This window comes from Notamacropus eugenii, chromosome 2 (genome assembly GCF_028372415.1).
Source record: "Notamacropus eugenii isolate mMacEug1 chromosome 2, mMacEug1.pri_v2, whole genome shotgun sequence".
Classification (NCBI taxonomy): Eukaryota; Metazoa; Chordata; class Mammalia; order Diprotodontia; family Macropodidae; genus Notamacropus; species Notamacropus eugenii.
The window spans coordinates 513,111,407-513,132,556 of record NC_092873.1 but is presented as its reverse complement, the minus strand read 5'-3'; the positions used below and the strand labels follow the sequence as shown (position 1 = coordinate 513,132,556).

The 21,150-nt window shown below is 46.1% G+C and overlaps 1 protein-coding gene across 3 annotated transcripts in view; it reads right to left on the bottom strand.

Moving 5' to 3' along the window:
- Positions 1 to 4,640: 4,640 nt before the first annotated feature.
- SCP2 (sterol carrier protein 2) overlaps positions 4,641 to 21,150 on the bottom strand; it is a 75,437-nt gene continuing 58,927 nt past the window's right edge. For all 3 annotated transcript variants that reach the window (XM_072649489.1, XM_072649490.1, XM_072649491.1), the window contains 4 exons: positions 19,596 to 19,689; positions 15,840 to 15,969; positions 10,145 to 10,224; positions 4,641 to 5,666 (listed from right to left, as the gene is read on the bottom strand). In XM_072649489.1, the coding sequence (XP_072505590.1) occupies positions 5,571 to 5,666; positions 10,145 to 10,224; positions 15,840 to 15,969; positions 19,596 to 19,689 (400 nt within the window). In that variant the 3' untranslated portion in view covers positions 4,641 to 5,570. The remainder of the gene's footprint in view (positions 5,667 to 10,144; positions 10,225 to 15,839; positions 15,970 to 19,595; positions 19,690 to 21,150) is intronic.

Genomic DNA, 21,150 nt, shown 5'->3' with positions numbered 1-21,150 from the left:
TAACTGAGCCTGGCTCCAGGCAGTGACCCTCTCCTACCTGGAATCTAAACCCTCGTGAGGCATCAGGAGCAAAGGGACTGCATATTCAGTCCTGCTAAGATTCCTATCAATCTCAGTCCTTCTCAAATCAACAAACTGCTCCAAAAAGTCCTGCTAAATAAGACTGTGGTTCAGAACAACTTTACTGCCAAATGGAATCACATTCCATATATAATGCTGGACCAAGATTTTCTGTATTTACAGTGAACCAAGGATCTATTTTATATGCTGTCATATTAAGACAGAGATAAATGATGGGCATGCTCAGTGGACTCTGAGAAGCCCTATAAGAACTGAACTTACTATTAAGAAGAATCCCTAATATTTGGCCAGATCCTGCTAGTAAAAAATTTGCTTCCTGATAGCACATAAGTCTTTCAGCTCTAGTTAATGTCAAGTGCATTATAGCTCACTTTTCCCAAATGTGACCAGAGGTGCCTCAGAGAATCAACCTGCCATGTTACTCATGCAATGGTTCCACCAGGTTGATCTTCTTTTCTTTTCTTTAATGATTTCATGACTTTTATTAATATTTATGAAAAGAAAGCATGCCCCTCAAGGAAGCTAGCATTATTTTCAAATAATGCCTTTGCTATCTGGGAGATCTTTGAAACTCAAACTTTTCAGAAGTCAAACTGACATCTCCTTTTACAGGATGGATGATCGTGGGATTTAGAGCCAAAAGGTTCATTAGAGATAGAGATAGCTGTTGCCCTGTGGATGGAATATTGGGTCCAGAGTCAAGAAGACATGAGTTCCCATCCAGCCTCAGACAACTAGCCAGCTGTGATCCTGGGCAAGTCATGTGGCCTCTGTTTGCCTCGATTTTCTATAACACCTCTGACCTCCCAGGGTACTGTAAGAATCAAATGAAATAAAATGGGTAAAGTGCATAGTACACGGTGTCTGGCACATGACAGGTACCACAGAACCCTTCCCTCCCCCTTAGAGGGATAAGAATACAGAGGCCCAGACATCTGAATAACTTCCCCAAGGTCACACAGGCTTGTCAAAACTATTAAAATCTATTCGGTCAGGTGTAATCTATAAGAAACAAGGCAGTCAACACAAATTTGAACTGACCTTCACTCTGAAACTAGCTGTGATTGGAACTTAAAAGGATTAACAATAAATGCTCATCTTCAATAACATGGCACGTCTAGAACAGAACCCGTTCCCTTTTTGCCCACACCCATTCCTTTCCCTGGGGACCTTTTTTCTGTTAAGGACATGACCGTCCTCCTCACCAGCTTCTCTGAAGCCCTGGGGTCCTCAGTCCTTCACTCTGTCACCTCCTCACATCCAATCATTTGCCAAGTCTTAGCAATTCCACCTTCACAACATCTCTCATCTAGGTCCCCCCTTTACTGTACTTACTTGACTCCAACCACTTTTGTCTGGAATATTATAATAGGCCGAAGACCAGGCTCCTTGCCTCCAAATTCCTCCCTCTTTAATTCACCTTGTACGTGTCAAGTTAGGAGACTGAGTGCTGGGTTCTAGGTGTTCCAAGCCAAGGGGGTCAGAGTGCATGGTGGGGATTAAGGGACAAGATTAACGGTTGGAAAAGCAGGAAGAGGCCAAAGCGTCAAAAGCTTTAAGGTTTTTATTGAACAGGAGGGATGTACGTTAGGATGGTTAGTCTGGCAGTTGAACAGAGGCTAGAGTGGAGGGGAGAGACTGAGGCAGGCAAAACCACCAGCAGCTGCTGCAATAGTCCAGGTGTGAGAGGATGGGGGCCTGTGGAGGGGGGTTGGTGGGGTGCTGTCAGAGGAAAGAAGGGGGCACATAAGAGGGATGTCATGTTGATAGAAACAAGATTTGTCAATTGAATTGCTAGAGAGGGTGCAAGTGAAAAATGGAGGATGATATATCTAGGTTGTAAGCCTACACGACCGGATGATACAGTGGTGCCTTCAACAGAATAACTGCAGTTTTGGACACGGTGAGTTTAAGGTGTCTACTGGACATTCAGCTGTGAAACTGTAGGCCAAGGAAGAGTTTAGGGCTGGGTAAGCAGATCTGAGAATCACCTGAATCTGATGAGATCACAGAGCTTCCAAAACCATACTCCGCAGAAGCAGGTCTGATAATCACTTCACTCCTGAGTGAGCTCCAGTGCCTTCCTTTTACCATTGGGATCAAATACAAATTCTTCTCTTTGGCATTTAAAGTCCTTCACAACCTGGCTTCAATCTGTCTTTCCATGTATATTTATTATTCATTACCACCCTTCCATCCAAAAGGGCAACCACCTCTTTATCATCGAGGATAGTGGTGTGATCCCATTTGACTTTACAATTAGAAGCCTTGATGTGCTATAAATGAGGGAGGGGAAACAGCCATGAAGAAAACCCACTTGAGGTCAGCAGCTAGTCTAGACCAAGCCCACAGAGAGGAGGAGGATGCCATGAAGGACAGATGCCCAAAGTACCTGCAAGTAGGGGGACCAAACACGTGCTCATCCAAAGAGGACAGTGGAAAGAATCCCATAAATGGCTGGCCCATTCAGCTGCTCACTTTCCTTTCTCTACCCAATTTTGATAAGAAATCACTTAAACGTGCACTTGAGGGAATCTGTCAAAACAGACGAGAACAGACAAGCTCTGGTCATTTTCTATTGAAGATCACATTTTTATTGAGACACATCTAAGAGGTGCAGAGAATCCAAGCTCCCACAATGTTGTCTGTTAACCCTAATGAAGCCTTTGCCTCAGGAAAGCAAAGCCTGTCCCCCATAGCTGTCTTCCAGCAAGGGGTTTCCCCTGGCATTTAATGAAACCATCCAAAATACTGGGAGATTGCTTTGTCCAACGACTGTTTCTACTTTCAAAAGAGGCAGAAATGGGAATGTGCTCTCTGAAAGTCTCTGTCCCCATCAAAAACATCTTTTGTAAGGGATTCTCTGTGGATGGGGCTATTCTCCAGGGGCTTTTAGGGTCACACTGTGCTGATGGCAAGGGCCAGTCTGGTGCAGAGGTCTTAACTGAGATCCATAACTACTTAAAAGAGTGTAGGCTGTGTCTAATTCAAATGTGTACCCTATTTCCAACAGGTAATTAGCAGCAGCTCAGGGGTACAGTGGACAGAGTTCTGGATCTGGAGTCAGAAAGACCTGAGTTCAAATCTGCTCTCAGACACTGACCTTGGGCAAGTCTTTTAACTTCATCCTGCCTTAGTTTCTGCATCTGTAAAATGGGGATAATAATAATGGAATTTACCTCCAGAGGTTGCTGTGAGGATCAAATGAGACTGTGTCTTTTTTTAACAATAGTATCTCTTCTGGGCCCTGGCACAGTCTTCTGCAAGTAAAAAGGAGAGAAGAAAACATGCATTTATTAAACACCTGTGTACCATGCACTGTGTTAAAGGCTTTTACAAATATCTCATTTGATCCTCACAGCAACCTCTGGAGGTAAATGAAGGATGAACACACACACCCTGATCCCCAGCAGAGGGGCAGCCCCCTGTTTTATTCTTATTCAAAGGGGCTTCTCCCCACTCTTTTTTTTTTTTTTTTGGTGTAGCCATAAAATTTACTTTATGCTTGGTTTACTTGCTTCTCCATATATAAAACATTCCATCTCCCTTCCATCTTGGTTCTTTGCACTTTTATTTTTCTGGTGTACTCTTTTTTTTTTTTTTAATTTTATTGCTTCTCCCCACTCTTACAGTGGATTCTGATGTCCCCGAGTCCCCAGCTGTGAGGAGGTAGAACAGCATCAGGGAAACAGAAGGAATCCTTTACCCAGCATTCCTTAAATGTATAGTCTGGAGGTGGTTGGATGTATGTGAAAGAAATACAAGGTGGCTCAGAAGCTTGCTGGGAAGCTACTACAAGTGGAGGAGATACCTAAAGTGAAATGGGACATATCAATGACCTCAACAGGGAGAAAGCACACCTAAGGGGAGGCTGGAGCAGCTAAAATATGCCAACCTGGAACAATGGAGAGGAGAAAAGCCCCTCCCCCCAAAAAACAGCAGAGGCCTCAGACCCATCCTCTGAGTGGCCACTTCCAGAGCACTTGGCTCCAAGTTGGAGGAGAGCTGGACCCTTCAGAGCTGAAGGGAGAGGTGAGTTGGCAGCCAGGTAGGGCACAACACACAGCAGTATGAGCACCATTTAAGACTTCCTTTTCATGCTGAAAAATTCTGCTCTCCACAGCCCATGGGTTTTTTTTTAAGATGTTAAGTTGAATTTCTGTTTTTCAGTCGTTTCAGTCCTGTCCAACTCTTCATGACCCCATTCACAATTTTCTTGGCAATGATACTGAAGTGGTTTGCCATTTCCTTCTCTGGTTCATTTTACAGGTGAAGAAACTGAGGCAGAGTGAAGTGACTTGCCCAGGCTCACACAACCAGGAAGTGTTTGAGGCCAGATTTGAACTCACAAAGAGGAGCCTTCCTGAATCCAGGCCTTGCACTCTGTCTGCTGCACCACTGTGCTGCCCCAAGGACACATTACAGTGACATGCAAAGCCTCAGTGGACTGGAGTAACACACAAAACACACTACACTCAAACTCTGCCTTTGTCACAGCTGTTTCCTTTCGCAGTGTCCAAAAGAATCTCAAGCACACAAGAAGAATAAAAACAAAGGAAAACAGGAAAAAAGCAAATTTATTTTCTATTAAATCTTTGATCAGTCATTATTTATCCCATTTTAGTAAATTACAAGAAAGTTAAAAAGAAATGTTGCATAATTAACATTCACACAGCAGAAAAATGAAACCAGGTTAAGTAATGAAACATACGTGAAATAGTAAAGTTGAGGAAGGAATAAATGAAAAGTCTGCTGAATGAAGTCAATCCGATAAATACTGCGCCTCTCAAAGCGCTTTGGTTGCCCGCCTAATTGTAAATAATGGTCAGTTCAAGAATCGAACGCACTGATTTTCAAAAAGAAAACCTCCCTCCTCATGAAAGGGTTTGATTTTAAGAGAGGTGACGCAAGTGTCACCTCTTGCTGCTCTTTCAGTTACACGAAAACAAAGAATTAAGTTCTTTTTTAAAATTTCAAGTTCATTTGCAGCGTTCTTAAAAATATTAGGGAAAATAGATGAGACATTCAAGTGCACAACACCGGTCGCCGCCCGGCTGGTGGTATTTTGCTTCATCCAGTTCTCCCAAGGAAAACTAAAATTGAAATCTCAGCAGAATGATCCTTAAATGCATTTTATAAGCAACATGAGATCTTTTGTTTACTGAGTCCTTGGATTTTGCCCAATCTAACCCAGACTATAATTACCCCATTAACTTTTCAATGCAGTTTTATGTGATTCAGCAAGGCCACAGAAGTATTGTCGAGCTCTGTTAATGCAGAGCTTCAGAAAGCCAAGGCCAATGATGCCCTGCCAAGCCATTTCTGGCTAGCTTCAGGTGGGAAGGACACAGACACACATGTATGTGTGTGGGCACATGTGTGCATGTACGCATGTCTGTGCATGCGTGCATGCACATGCACACACCCCGCACTATATCCACGTATGTACACAGAATTTTGATATTCTGCAGAAGTCGACTCCAAGGTGTTCAGAGTTTCGCTTTGCCAGGCTGAAGTTGGAGGCTCTGTAACTTCATGGCCAGACCCATATTACCAGTAATCTTCAATTTGCCTTGAAAGAAAGCCTGCAAGAGCAGAGGAAAAAAGTGTTACTTTGCGTTGTTCTCAGGCCATCTGAAAGCTTTCAAACCCTGGGCTCAGCTAATGGGGAGCACGCTCAATTTCTTTCATTTACAAAACTTCAAGGGGAACCAAAATCCTCAAAAGCCACAGACTTTCCGAGCAACCATAAGACTCCTGGGGTGTGTCCAAAGGGTGACAAGGAAAGTTATATGACACAAGACTCCTCTGAAAGGCCTATGGGTAGTTAGCCTAGGGGAGAAAGATGGAGAGAGAGCAGGATAAGTGTGTCTTCAGGACATGGAGGACTGTGTGAAGAGGAGGTTGAGCCTCTCTGTCTGGGTCTCAGGACAGAAGCAGGAGCAAGGGGCAGACTCAGCTCAACATAAAAAACAAGGGCCACTCTGCCTTGTGGGCAGCAGCATGCTTCAAGACCTGGAGGAGGATTCTCATTTCCTTGGGAGAGCACAATCTCTACCAATGCAGAGCGCCATCCTTTTCTATCTTCTTAGACAGTCTTCAGGAGCTATGGGGGCTGAAGAATGCTTTCCCAGGCAGCCCCCAAGATGAGGGGCTTCTCTACATTAAGCTATGCTGGACAGAGCCTGGCTAAGAGGCACCTTGTCCACCATCGGGTCCAAACTCAAAGGCTTTTCAGAGCTTGGGTTCCATCAGTATGACCTTTGAGCCCAGGGTTGAGTACAAGGAGGACATTGATGAACATGCAAACAGACTTTCCATGTACTGAGGAGAAGTCAGGCCTAGTGGTTAGCACAATGAACTTAGGCAGCAGTTGTAGGAATGAGCCAGGGCAAGCCACCTCACCCCGCTTGGAGACAGTTTTCTCATCTCTAACAGAAATAATATCTGCAGTGCTTACAACTGATCTAAGAAGTAAAAGGGAGAACACATGTGAAGGGCTTTGCAAACCTTAAAAACTATATAAATGTCAGGTATTCCTATATAATTTAAAACTCAAAAAGCAGGTTTCATAGACATAAGGTCTACATATACAGATGAGGAAACTGAAGGCCAGGAGATGATGGGACTTACCCAAAGTCTGTCTCTGTCTGTGTCACACACACACACACACACACACACACACACACGCACACACATGCACACACATGCACAAAGAGTAAATAAGAAGGCCTGGGTTGGACTTGAGTCTTCTAACTCCAAAGAGTGCTTCCACTAACCATCACTGGCAGGTATTGGACAAACACAGAACAAGAGGCTTTAAAAAGAGTTCAAAGTAGCCTAACTAAAACCCTCACTTCACAGATGAGAAAAGGGAGGTCTGAAAGATCCTTGGCCAAGGTCAGCCAGGCCTTCTCCAAGCCAGTGCTCATATGCTCTGGTTGGGTCCTCCAAACTCTGTGATGCAGCGTGTCTGTTCTCCTCTTGTCCTGACAAGCAGGCAAGACAACTTTTCCCCACCACCCTTTTCTTGGAAACCAGTTCCTGCTGGATGCCCCACAAAGAGGACTCAAAACTGCAATATTTGGCAGAGCACCTTGGCCTTAAATTTTCTTTAAATTACTGCACAGGGGCTTGGTGTATAGCATTAAGTTTACTATAGTTTTTCTTTTTAGAAAGTGCCAACCAGAATATATTCATAAGCCCTGGAAGGCAGCACAGAGTGTATTAAATATCACCCAACTCTGGGGCTGCCTGACAAAGGACTTCTCCCCACAGAGGGCGGCCTGCCAATTCAGGGGCACTCCTGTTACTGCTTGGCTCTGTGAGGAAAAGTCAACCCAATCTGTACTGGGAAGCCATTTTAACAACTACTAAATTTATCATGTAATAAAATCCCAGGAAAACTCAGGAGAAATGGCAGAACTGGGAACACAACACGTTAGATGTTTTTGATGCTTTGATTCTCTTAAACTCAGAAATGTTTGGATGAAAAGTGCCAGGCAGTCTCCACTTTTTCAGCAAGGAAATAAAAAAGGTACAGCCTCTGTATGCATCATACTTGAGAATGTAAAGAACTCTGGCTTTCTCTGGGCTGCCTGGGAAGGATGACTAATTCCTTTTTTCCTCTGTCTGGACAAAGTAAATGTTTCCTTTCTATATGGAACACAGCCTCCTGCTCAAAGATTTAAAGGTTAGGGGCTTCAGAGTACAATTTATTTAATATGTCTTCTTAAAAATAGCACACTGATGGGACACACATTGAAACCACCTCCCTCATGAACAAGTCTGCGCTTAGAACAATGCTTCCCAAATTAGGCTGAACTGTATGAAAGCTGGATATTAGGCTGGCATGACCAAGAACCTCTCTAAGATTTCCCCATAGCTGCAAAATCAGGGGCTGGTTTTTTCTAGACAGTCTTTCAGCTGCATGGCTAGAGGCCCTCCATGGAGGCAGCCCAGTTCTGCCTGGTACCTGAGAGACCCGCCCAGTGCCACAGAATCAGCACACAGGTCAAGATTTGAGCAAGACTCAAACTGTGGTCTCTCTGAGTCTGTAACTGGCCCTCCCCTGACCAGGCCAAACTGCTCTGCAGCAGGAATCCAAAAGTCCTTGATAATCATTTAGTCTAACCCTCTCAGAAGTCAAATGACTTGATCAAAGTCACACAGTTAGTGCATGCCAGGGCCAGGATCTGACCCCTGACACCCTGGCTCCAAATGCTGCATGTCACAAGTCTAGTTCCAGGGATTCTTTATGGGAGTTTTCTGTTGGCAGCAGAAAAACATTCCCTTGTTTGAACTGGAACCAAAGAGTTAAATAATTCCAACCAATTAATTTTCCACCGCATTTTGTGTTTTCCGCTGTGCCAGTGGAAATCCACGAACACGTAACAGAGGCACCTGCCTTTTCCATCTATAATAACAACCATCTGCATTTCTATAGAACCTTAAGGTTTGCAGAGCACTTCACATACGTTGTATCCTTGGGGCCTTATAACCACCTTGCTTGAGAGACAGGTGCCATTATTACCTCTATTTTGCAGATGAAGAAACTGAGGCAGGCAGAAGTTAGATCACTTTCATAGCCAGTAAACGTCTAGGGCCCGATGTGAACTTAATACTAAGCAGTCAAAGGAAAGGAGCAGCGCCCCCACAATTGCTGCCCATGCAGCCAGATGGAGGGAGGATATTCCGGCTGCAAGGCTGGGTATAGGTCAGGCCCTGAGGTACCCCGCAGGGCTTGCACTGGTGGACCCTGACCCCCTCCCCGCCATGGCTAAGGTGTGGCTGGGTTGTGGGAATGTGACTTTGGGGGACTCTCAGTTGCAAAGCACCAAAGAGGAATCTGTCGCTGGCACTGATGCGCAATCATTTGGTCATGACGCCAAAAACTCACCAGCTGCTTGAACAGAAAGAGACAAAAAGAGGAAACTAAGAGAAGGGAAATGAGGATGGCAACAGATGAAGAAAATGGGTACATTCTGCCCGTCAAAGATCAAAGGGATTGGACAGCCGCCGCCAGGCATGGGCAAGGAGAGCACCCGTGGGAAGAAGGTGACAAAGGATGACGTGGGCTCAAGCCAGGAGAATGCCCACAATGATTGGAGCTGCCCCCTCACTCTCGGCTGCTTTGGGAGGAGAGACAGGTGACCCCTTCTCCCCCTGAAGATCTGTCTCAGGCCACCAGCAGAGAGCTCCATGTTTTCTCTGCCACTCAACCCTCTGAGCTGGCAATGAAAAGAATATTATGCCCATTCTACAGATGATAAAACCGAGGTTTCTGGGAGATAGTTATTTGCCCACACTGACATAGCTACTAAGTGCTGGACCCAGGTCTCCAAATTCCAAGTCCAATACTCTTTCAGTCATCACCCCCCGCACCCCCTATGGCACACTGGTCCAAGGCCTAAAACAAATCAGGCTGTGGGAATGTGAACATTTTAGTTTAAACTGAAAGATGTCTCAAAGCTCTAATAAAGCAGTAATATAGTGGAGGCAACTTGGTGGTGCAGTGAGTAGAACACTTGATTTGGAATCAGGAAGACTCTTCTTCATGAGTTCAAATCCAGCCTCTGACACTTCCTAGCTGTGTGATCCTGGGCAAGTCACTCAGTTTCTCTGTGCCCCAGTTTCCTCACCTGTAAAACACAGATAATAAGGAGAGGACCTACTTTCCCCAGGGTTGCTGGGAGGACCAAAGGAGGTAATCTGTGCGAGTCACTCAGCAAACTTTAGAGCTTTACTGCCATGTCGGTCACTACTATGGCCACTGCCATTATTTACATCAAGTGACATTGAGTCCATGAAACTCACAAGTAAGAGAAAGCTCTGATAAGTTTTTACATCTTCACACACAGAGCAGAAGAGTCAAGGACATGGGCTCACATCCCAACTTCCAACTCTCAGGCCTTGTCACCTTCCATAAGAATTATTTCCCTTCCTGGGCCCTCAGTTTCCTCATCTGTGAAATGGAGGGGTAAGTGAGGTGTGCCAATGTGAGGGCAGTTGTTGAGGAGTCAGGGAGGCCTGCATTTTTAATCGCTTTGTCTACAGCGCTTACCGACTGAGGATTCATCTTGCCAGTCATTAAATCCAGTAAGTCAGTGTCAGCCATGGTAAACGTGCAGTCGGCCTTCTTGTCTGAAATAGACACAGGAGTGGGAAGAAAGGAGGAAAGTCAGCACGGGTTTCTTGGACAAGTTCTATCGCAGGTTTGGGAGCCAGAGCTCTCACCAAGTCACCAGCCCAAACAACATCAACGTAGCTAGAAGAGGAAGTGGGGAGAGAAAATCCTTTTCGACTTCTCTGTCCCACAGAAGCCTGACAGTCCAGGCCAACAGGGAAGGACACGAACACAGCTAGCTCAGAGTCCATTCCCAATAGAAGTGGTCAAAGCATCAGAACAAACACTCTACAAACACCTACAGGAAAAAGTGCTCCAAGTCACAAAGAAGAGAAATGTTCCCTGAGCTTCCATTATGCCCTATCCTGAAAATCGGCAAGGAAGAGAAACACGGTACGCCGGAGGGGTTCAAGCAGCCCCAGGCACTACTGGCCAAGCCCTCGGTGAGGTGGAACTCCTGTTCATGCCCTTCTGACAGAGTGATCTCATGACAAGGGAGAGAGGAAAGTCCCACACATATCAAAGTATTCACAGCAGCATTTTCTGTAGTAGCAAAAAACTGTTAATAAAGTGGGTGTCCAAAAACTGGGGAGCAGCTGCAGACGTGAGACTGTGATGACCCATCAGCAGTGACAGAGATACAGCAAGACCGATATGCGCTCATGTGGGGAGAGTGGCCCACAATGCTGACCACAACAGGGGCAACATGAGACAGGGAGCTGCCCTCTGGCTGGCATGGCCAGCCCTGGTCCAGAAGGAGGCAGGGCACAGGGCCTCCTGGCCAACTAAAGGGGGAAAGCTCCTGGAGTCACCCTGGCCCATGACATCCCTGCCCCTGAGCTAGAGTGCACACAGTGGCTGATCCCTGAAAGACCTCCCGGGACACTCAGGGCCACTCAAAAACTCATTTAGGAATTCTACATGTGTCATTGTGAAAGGCTTTCTGGGGATGGATGGGCCATCGGTGCAGACTGGATGGGAAAGTGAGACAGGGATTCTCGGAAGATGGAGAGAAGGGATGGAAGGCCTGTCTGACAGAGTGAAAGACATCTAAGTTATGCTAACAAATCCCCTGCCCCACAGCGCAGAGTCTGAGAAGTAGAAAGCCATGAATAAATAATCCCTTAATACCACTCAAAAGGTTTAGAACAGAAACCACCTCTCCAGTATCAGTTCAAGTTAGGACATGCTAACAATGCTGCAGCTCTCTAACAAATGGCCACTTGTTGGCCATGTAAAAGGAGTGGGCATGCCCCCGAGCTCCTCACGCACACATGGAGATTTCTAGTGTGATCCCAGGGCCAGCAAGTGTTGGTTTCAGCAGATTATCTTTCCCTAGCGGGGAGAAAACTTTGTCCTGGAGGGGGCACCCTGACAAGAAGGCCTGAAACCAATACCAGTGGCCCGGGCAACATTAAAGCACTTCCATATCTTTCCACAAGCAAAAATTCTCATGGTTAATTTTTTCTTAAGTAGGAGGAGGGTGGAGCTCTGGGCACCCCTGAGGCATCTCAGAGATTTGAGACTTAGTTTCTTCATCTGTCAAAAGGGAGTAACATTGGCCCTTCCAACTATTACCAAAGCCTTTAGAGAATGAAATGAAATATCACAGGCCAAAGTGCTTTAAAAAGGCAAGGCGCCACAAAAACAGAAACTTCTGTTGTTTCCCATTTGTATCTGGCATAACTTAACTCGGTTACCCACAGGGGTAGTGTGCCTCTCTTTCCCCTTCCCCCTCTCCCTCTCCCTCTCCTCTTCCCAGAGATGGGGCTCAGTGACATGCAAAGCCTGATCAGTTTCCGTCCACTCATGTGTAAGAGAAGGGGATGCACATACTGCATCCAATTCAGAGCGCCAGGCAGGACGTTCACTGAACTGCCAGTTACTGCCGCTGCTGTAAGCATACTCTGTGCCCCCTGCCTTGCTCCCTCTCAGGCGGTACCACCTCCTGGTTCACTGAGAAGATGCCAGCTCCCTCTCCTCTACACTGAAATGCTTGTCTGCCTTGTCCCCTCTGCTCTCTCTCCCCTCCCATCTTCGCCAGTCACCACTCATCGCCTCCATTTCTGGCTTTTTTATTCTCTCCTTTTCTAGTGATTCCTTCCCATCTGCCTGGAAATACATCCCCTAAAAAACACATTCCCCCAACTCCACTGTCCTGGAGAAACACAAGAGATGTGGAAGGCCAGACCACCCTGCAGCAGCCATTAGTGCTTTCTACACCAGCTCTGTCAAAGGCCTCGAATCCGCCCCCTTCCCCCTGGCCCCCCTCCAAAGCCTCCATCCCTGAGGCTCTACATTCAGACCAGACCCTGATCAAGATGCTCTTATGAGAGTGATCTTCTCATCTCCTCCTCTATCAATGACTCCTTCTTAGCCAAAGCACCTGCCCCAGCCTGCTCCTCTGCTGCTCCTGTGACCACTCTCCTTCCATCTCCTTCCTCAGCTCCCTCCATACTCACTCCTGTGAGGCTCTCAAGGGTTCAATCATTACCTCACAACCACAGAGCACCACTCAGAGACGATTTGTGTTAAAAAGATGGGCCTTTGCACCAGAAAATCTCTTGGGGATATTAAAAGCAATGTGCACCCCAGCAACCTTTCCTCTTCTCTGATTCTGGGTCCAGTTCACTGTCTACCTGTAGTCTCCATCCCAAAACATCCTAATGTATCACCCCAGTGGGATGACACTTCCAAGTGCCCCAGAACCACATTAAAATGTAACTGGGAAATATTGAACAAAATGAATAAAAACACACTAAAACACAGATGTTAATATCTAAGTCACCATTTGGCTGCAGGGATCTTCATGCAGTTTAGCGGCCCCTTTTCCATTTCATTTTGACAACACTACTCTAGAGAATGGGCATTTTTCATCCATTTAGTTTTTCCTATGTGAACTGTCAGGGCAATCTTTTTGGAATCATCATGGACCTTATTAAGAAGGCCTTATTATGTTCTGGGGACTGAAACAATCAGTACAGTATCAACCACAAACAAAAGTGTCTTGTTCAGGTGTGGTTTAGACCTCTGTAGTTCCTTTCAACTCAGATTCTAGGGCTCCATGAATTTGAACTCATACAAAAATATTCTTTTAAATATTATTCAATCTCTGCATCACCTCCCATCTTCCTTCCTACTGTACACACCCTAGTGCTGCCATTGCTGCTTCTTACCTCCACTAGCGTTCCCAACTTCTCCTGGTTTCTCTTTTCATTCCAGTCTGTCTTACCCAACACGAATCTCCCGAAGCACAACCCTGCTCAGACACCATCAGTGACTAAATCAATCCCTAAAGATGGGCGAACCAAGTCTGAACTCTTTGGCCCAGTATTTGAGGCTGTCTGTAAACCAGGCTGAACCTAACTTTCTAGTTTCATATCCAACTATATTAGCCTCAATGTACTCTATATTCCAATCAGGCTGAGAACTCATAATTCCCAGAATGTGCCCAGTACTCAGACAATTCTATGTCTTTTACTCATCAGGTCCTCTCAGTTGGAACATCCCCCCTGCCATACCTGTACCATCTCCCATCTCCAGGTGAAAGCCTTCCTCTTTTTCAAGATCCAATTCAAATAGGTCTTCCCCATTCTCCCTGCCCTGGCTCCCTACAAGCAGAACTGGTCTCTTCCCTCCCCTGAATTCCCAGAGCATTCTGGTTCTCCTATCACACATCACACCTTGCCATTGTAGTAGAGTTAGCTATGGTTACCCCTGGGCACATCCATTTAGGCATCACCTCCCTTATTAGATAATAAGTTCTTGTAGTGGACTATTGCTGTTTGAACTCTCTCCTACCCCCTATATCATACCCATCATAGTTCCACATGGTAGGCACTCTAGGTAAATAGCTGCATGAACAGGAAGTAAGAAGGAAAAACCTGAGGAGACATCTTTCCTGGAACTCAGGGAAAAAAGGCCTAAAAAAAAGAAACTGTATCACACTTATACAGTTGGGTGAGTCCTCAAGTGTTTGTTCCAGTTAGATGCCAACATTTTGAAAGACCAGGCGGTGTTCTCTGCACATAATAAGTATTGAACCCCAGGAGACCCAGAGTCAGTCTCTTGCTTGGACACTTACTGATCAAAGGATCATGAGAAGCTTACTTAACACCTTCAGACCTTAATTTTTAAACTTGTAAAAGGAAGATGATTACGCTTAACTCAGGGCTGTGGTGAGGGAATTGTTTTGTAAGCCTTTAGATGCTAAAAATGTACGTGAGTTTGTTGGGAGCTAGGTGGTGCCACAGTGCACAGAGCGCCAGGTGTGGAATCAGGAAGATTCCCAGCTCTAGACACTTAGAGCTGGGTGACCCTGGAAAAGACACTGAACACTGTTTGCCTCAGCTTCTTCATTTGTAAAATGATCTGAAGAAAGAAAAGGCAAACCCCTCCAGTATCTTTGCCAAGAAAACCCAAGTGGGGTCATGAAAAGTCAAACATGACCAAAATGACTCAACATGTGAGTGTGTGCTGTGAGAGACAGACAGACAGGGAGGGCACTATTGTGTCAGTCATCTGCTCTACAGTGCATAAATGGACATTACCTTCCCCATCTTCATTAGCCTTCCCCTGATGCCCGACACTCAGAATTATTCCTTCCTAAGATCCCTCAGGCAGCAACAGCCAGCAGAAGATTGAAGTGTTTTAGGGAAAAGGGAAAGTAGAGGCCCACTCTGGCATGCTGGTGACCATGACCAGGAATCAGGCCTGGCACCGTCACTGTCAACTCTTACCTGCACGGCTTCTCTGGGTCTCTGGCTATGTAAGCCTCCTTTCCTCTCACCTGGCCTGCCACAAGAGCTGCCCTCCCCCCCATCTTCCACAGAGCTGCCAACAGCACATCCTAGGAGCACAATTCTTGACCTTACCAGCTCCCAGGGCCCCCTGCTGTGTTCAGGAGTAAATTCTTCTGTTCCTACTTCTTGAGGCTCACTGCACCTGTCCTCCATGCCTTCTAAATTCCCACCATGTTGGTGTACTTGCTGTTCTGCACAGATGACTCCCATCTCCCAGACTTTGCATTAGCTGGGATGCCCTCTCCTCCTTAGCCCTCCTTGAGAGAACCTTCCATACCCTTCCAGTCTCAGCTCAAGGGCCACCTCCCTTACCAAGGGCTTTCCTTATTCCCCCAAGTTCCAAGTGCCTCTACCTGGAACTTGCTTTTTTACAAGCTGTTTCCCCAAGAGACTCTAAGGTCCTTTCAAATACATCATCTTGTCTTGACTTCCACCTACAGGGTCTAAGCTCGGAGTCAGGAACATCAAAGCTTGCCAAATGAATCTTCCTAGGGGTCCAGAGGACAACAATGGCAGAGCTTACCATGCCCCTTGCACAACAGAGAAGGAAGCAGAGGGGAAGGGTGGCCCTGCCCCAAAGGTGGCAGAGATGGGAGGAGAATTCAGGTCTAGGCCTTGGTCTGATCCTTGCATCCTGGCCTCACCCTCCAGGGCCACAGTGAAGAGACAGTGAATTCTGCTCATTCATCAGTGTTCTCCGTGACTGTGTGTAAGCATCTTTCTGGGCGAGACTCTGGAGCCTGATGTTCCAAATGGATGAATGAGGGCTGGCCCTGCCCTCCCAAGCTCACCCCAGCACATAGTGGGAGCGCAGCTGCAGCGTGACCCACCTGAATTAATGGCTACCGAGCCTTTGCCATTTTTCACGTCTACTACCCAGGTGGCTTCTTTCCCGCCAGGGCCGTCTTTCACCTTGAAGGCAAAAACACCACCAATTTTCTTCACATACTGTTCTCCTTCCTGTAAGTGAGGAAGAAAGATCAGAGTCAAGGGTCATTTATTTTGATGGATGGTTTTTCATAAGTCCCACAGGCTCTTTGGGGACCGTTCCCCAGGGGAGCTCACGGAGCAGCTGCTGCCAAAGCCACAGGAAGCCAGTGAGGGAAGTATTTGGGCCAAAAGGAGACCTTTCTGACTGAACAGAGTTTTGTATCAATAATAAAAACCAAACAAAGGGTGGACTGGCCTCCACACTGGAATGAGCTGAACCCAGCCCCCTCTGCCAGATGATAAGGTCTGGAGGGGGGGCAGGGCAAGCTGTGGCAAAGCTCCCAATGAGCACCAGCTCAACAAGCCCTGGGGGTGTGTGTGGGGGGAGTACCAAGAAAACAAAGCTCAAACAAGTCCAGCCCCTTGGGCCTCAAAGGGCTCAGTAACTGGGAAAACCTGGAGAAAATACTTCAGGTGGGACTCGAACCACTGCCAACAAGGCACTACCTAGGCTGCACCTGAAGCTGTCTTGGCCCAAGGAAGCCCAGCCTGTGCCTCCTCCTCATGCACCAAGGCACAGGCCTCCTCTAAGGCCCCTTCCAGGCACGGCCAGGATCCTCTCACACTCATAAACTGTCCCACCCATCCCAGTGAGCCAACTGGGACATAAGTCTGCCTTAAAGCACAGTTCACATTCTCACTCTTGTGCTTAGACCCCACAGATAGAACCAGAACCAACGGGCAGAAATTCCAGGGGACACATTCCAGATTGCCTCTTGCTCAAGGTGGACCTACAAGACATGTCCTAACTGTTGGTCAGGCCTCTCCCAACACCACAGCCCTGGATGACTGAACAGCATTACACTGGAGGGTGGCTGAGTAGGAAGAAAAGGAGAACAGAGAAAAGAAAGCGTGGGGAGCAGAAAGAAAACCCCCAGTCCCATCTCGAGGCCTCCTCCCACATGCCAAAGAGCAGCCAGGCTCCCACACCAATGGATTGCCCCACACACTGAATCAGTAAAAAGATGCAAGACCAAATTCCAAGCAGAGTTATAGAGGGTTGTGCCAACAAGGACAAAAGGGGAAAGAAAATCTCTTCTAGAGTTTTCTGTGCTATTTCACAATAAGTGTTCATTTACAAAAGGTCCCAGGATTTTCACTTTCTCCTGCTAACAGGAGGATCAGGGAATTATTCAAAAAACTGACAATTGTGGAAAGAAGAAAATACAAGTGGGAAAGGTCTATGGGCTGAGACTTGAGCCCAAGAACTACAGGAGCAAAGCAAAGACCCAGCACCTCGAGAGGAGTCTACTGCAAGGCAAAAGCGCAATGGAGAAAGCCACTGGACAGACCTGGGACCTGTCAAAATGGGATATTCTGGGGAGGGGAGAAACGCAAGCCCTCCCCTACTCTTCAAATAACGCCCCCCGGAGAGCAGAACAGTCTGAGCAAGAGACAGGACGTCACTCATCCTGGCTCACAAGGCCAGCAAGCATCAAAGGCACCATCTCTCTGCCACACTGTGCTATCTCTACAACTCCCAGATAAGCATTAGGGACACTATGCTTATTATTAACAAGTTAAATTGCCAAGGCACCTTAAAGTTCTTTCCTCCAGAGAGCCCTTGAAGGAGGCAGCGTTGCTCTCCTGCCCTCCAACTCCAGAGCCCTTGAAAGCACCAGGCGGGCACCAGGGGGATGGTCAAGTCACAACAGAGCTCCCTGTACCTCCCAGTTGGCACTGAGGACAGTCTCACAAAACCTCCCATCTGATGTCTCTCCGGATAGGATTCACTCCTCAGTCACGACAGAAAGAAAGCAGAACACGAGAATTTTAGAGTAACTTGATTTTGCCTCCAAACAGAGGCTCTTGAATGAACCTCAATTTTCTTGAGGAAATTAAGGAAGTTCAGTTTAAAGCTTCATGGAAGGCTCAGAGCCCAAGCCACATGAGAAGTAGCTGAGGGAAAGGGGCCCTTCAGCTTGGGGAAGAGAAGCATGAGTGAGGAGGGGAGAGTCATCCTCAAAGTCTCTGAAAACCTGTAAGGTGAACAAAGGGCTAGATAGTTCTGCTTGGTCCCTTGGTAAAAACTAGGCAAAAGAGAAGGGAAAACCAGAAGCAAAGACTTCCTAACAATCAGAAAACCACCTCAAAGTGCGATAGGTTGCCTTGAGAGACAGCAGGGTCCTCATGACTGAAGGACATCTTCACCAGGAGGCTGATGACCAACTGTCAGGAAGGGGAATGACAGCTTAGACCAGCTGGCATCTACAGGCCCTGGGAACTTGTGATTCCGTGAAAAACATAATTCTCCCGTAAAAACAACAGCAGGAGAACCCACGATACTGGGCTTAAAGGCCCCCTGGACTGATTCAGTATGGCATTTCTTTTTTTTTTAGTTTTTTTAAAATTTTATTTATTTTTAGTGTTCTACAATCACTACCATAAAACTTATATATTTTTTTCCCCTACCTACTCCACACCTCCCTGCTCCCTCCCCAAGATGGCATATGATTCTATATAGGACCTACACATGCATTCCTATTAAATACATTTTCACTATAGTCACAGCACAACATTTCTCATGTTCTAAATTTTTAAAATCTTTTTCCAATTTTGTTTCAATTCACTTACAAATTGAGTTACAAAAACTTTTTTTATTTTTAATTACAGGAATTTAAAATAACTCTGGCCTTGGGGAAGTTCTTTCAGCCCCTGGGCTCCTCCCCTAGAGAATGAGGGTGACCAGACTGGCTAATCTCTGTATTTCAGATATCTTCAGTGTGGCCGAGGATGATCCTACTAAAAAATATCACAAACTGAGAAAAAAAGAAGAGAAGGGACAGAGTTCCCTGATTCTTTTGCCTAAAAGCTTTCCCACATACATCCAAAGGTCAAGTTAAATAAATCAGCCAGACAGCTGTCTAAGTAACAGAAAAAGAATGGACTCAAGCTTCTTTAGAGGTGGTAATGGAAGAAAAACAAGCAAAACAGATACATTTTATTCAAGACTAAAATGCACATTAGGAAAAAAGGGTGTGTTCTGAAAGAACTGACATTTTGAATATTTCCAAAATAAGCTCTATACATAGCCTATAGGCCTCAGACACTAATACATTCAGCCAAAATGGCAATAAAACCCATGTATATAAAACTTGTTCCACAGCACTGATTTATGCTCTTAAAAAAAACAAACTCTGTTCCCCACCAGCTAGCATGACACCCTGGTCATTTCTTACAAGCAAAGAGAATGAAGAAGGCCCAGGGCTTGCTAGCCCCTCCCCATTCCACGCAGTGCACTCATACTTGCTGAATGACTGGCCATATTCCACTGGATTTCATTACAGAACACAGACCCAGATACCTGGACATTTATCAGATATCTTTTGCCAAAATCATTCATTAACCAGAGACTGAGAAACGGAAAGCATCTGCAATCCCTGAGATGGTAGGAGTGACTGAGAGCCTGATCACACAAGCAGCAAAAGGAGGACTGGACCCAAGGGTCTCCAACTCCATATCTAAGGCTCTTCCCATCATTTTCAATCCAAACCATCTCATGACCGTTTCTGAATCATGGATCTCTTTTCTTTTGCCTTGGGTCCTATCCCTTAACCCACACATCCTTCTAGAAAAGGAAGAAAAAGATTACTGACCTCTTCAAGCTTCTTCTCAATCTCTTTAAAGACAAGATTTGCCTTAAATCCATCAAATGCCGAACTGGTAGGAAAAGCTTCAATCTGAAAACTTCTAGAAGAGTGAAAAGAAACCAGTCAGTTCATTTAACACTCAAATCGACAAGCATTCATTAAACATTCCTATGTACCAACATCCTAAGCAACATAAACCGACCTTACTAAATAACTGAGGCCATGATACTGATGTGAGCTGCTGAGGACATGCAGAATCAGTTCACTGGTGTTGGTTTAGGAAGTATTTCTTATGGGAGAGAACAAGGTTGCTGCAGTGAGCCAGCTTGCATTACCTTGGGAAAGTCACATCTTTCTCTGCCTCCACTTCCCCATCTCTACAAATGATCCTTAAGTTTCTTCCAGCTGGAACATTCTGTAATTCTTGGTGGTCTTGGAGAAGAGGAAAAGTGGATCAGGATCACTGCCTTACTGGAAGGGACCTTGGAGGCACTTTCGTCCAACTTTGGCTTTTTAAAGATAAGGAAACAGGCCTGGAGTGGGAGTGGAGTGTTGCAGCTCAGGGTCTTTGCCTCCAAATCCAGAAAAGGTCACAGGAAGGAGAAAAATTGAGGGCTTTCATTTCTCTCCTCCCCAGAGTATCCTGCTTTGACAAGTCCCAGGTTTGTCCAGTGGCTTCCTCCATTGGGCTAGGCAATGGGGACCCCAAAACAAAACAATCCCTGGTTTCAAGGGAGACGCGTACACATCTAGGTACACACAGAAAAACACAAAATAAAGAGATCTGAGGCAGTTGGGAAGGCAGAGTAGCAATCAGGACAGGGGCCAGGCAAGGCTTTGTGTTCCCAGGGGCACTTGAGTGCTATCTGCATGCAGTATAACTGGGGGGCAAAAGCTAACTTCAGGAAAAAAGCTTGGGGAGCCACTGAAGGCACATGAGGGAGCATCATGGGATGCAGAGGACCCTGGAACTAGAATCCTAAGTGAAGGAAAACAAAAGCTACATATCTGCCTCAGACCCTTATCATTACATGCCTCATCTGTAAAAGATGGAAGTTCTATAGTTATGATCACAATAGACGGTCTGATTTGTACTTTAAGAAAAGCACTTTGGGGGTGCTGCTAGGTGGTACAGTAGACAAATAAAGGACTGGCCCTGGAGTCAGTAGTACCTGAGTTCAAATCCAGCCTCAGACACTTGACACTTACTTGGGAAAGTGACCCTAAGCAAGTCAACTAACCTCGATTGCATTGCAAAAAATAAAATCACTTTATCAATTGAGTATAGGACAAAGTGGAGTGGAAAGAGGTCAGGCAGAGAGCCCAAACAGGTGGCCTTCATCCCTTCCCATCTGAACGGGGATAGTGAGGTAGGAGTGGAGAGAAGGAATCAAAGAGATGTCATGAGAGGAGGAGCAAGGGTTGGCAACTGGATACATGGGGTGAAGTGGAGTTTGGATTGGGCATCACTGCGGACCTGGGGGCCTCTATGGATGCTGATGTCCTCAGTAACAGGAAAACTCAGAAGAGAGGAGGGTTGGTGGGGGAAACAGACCAAGGT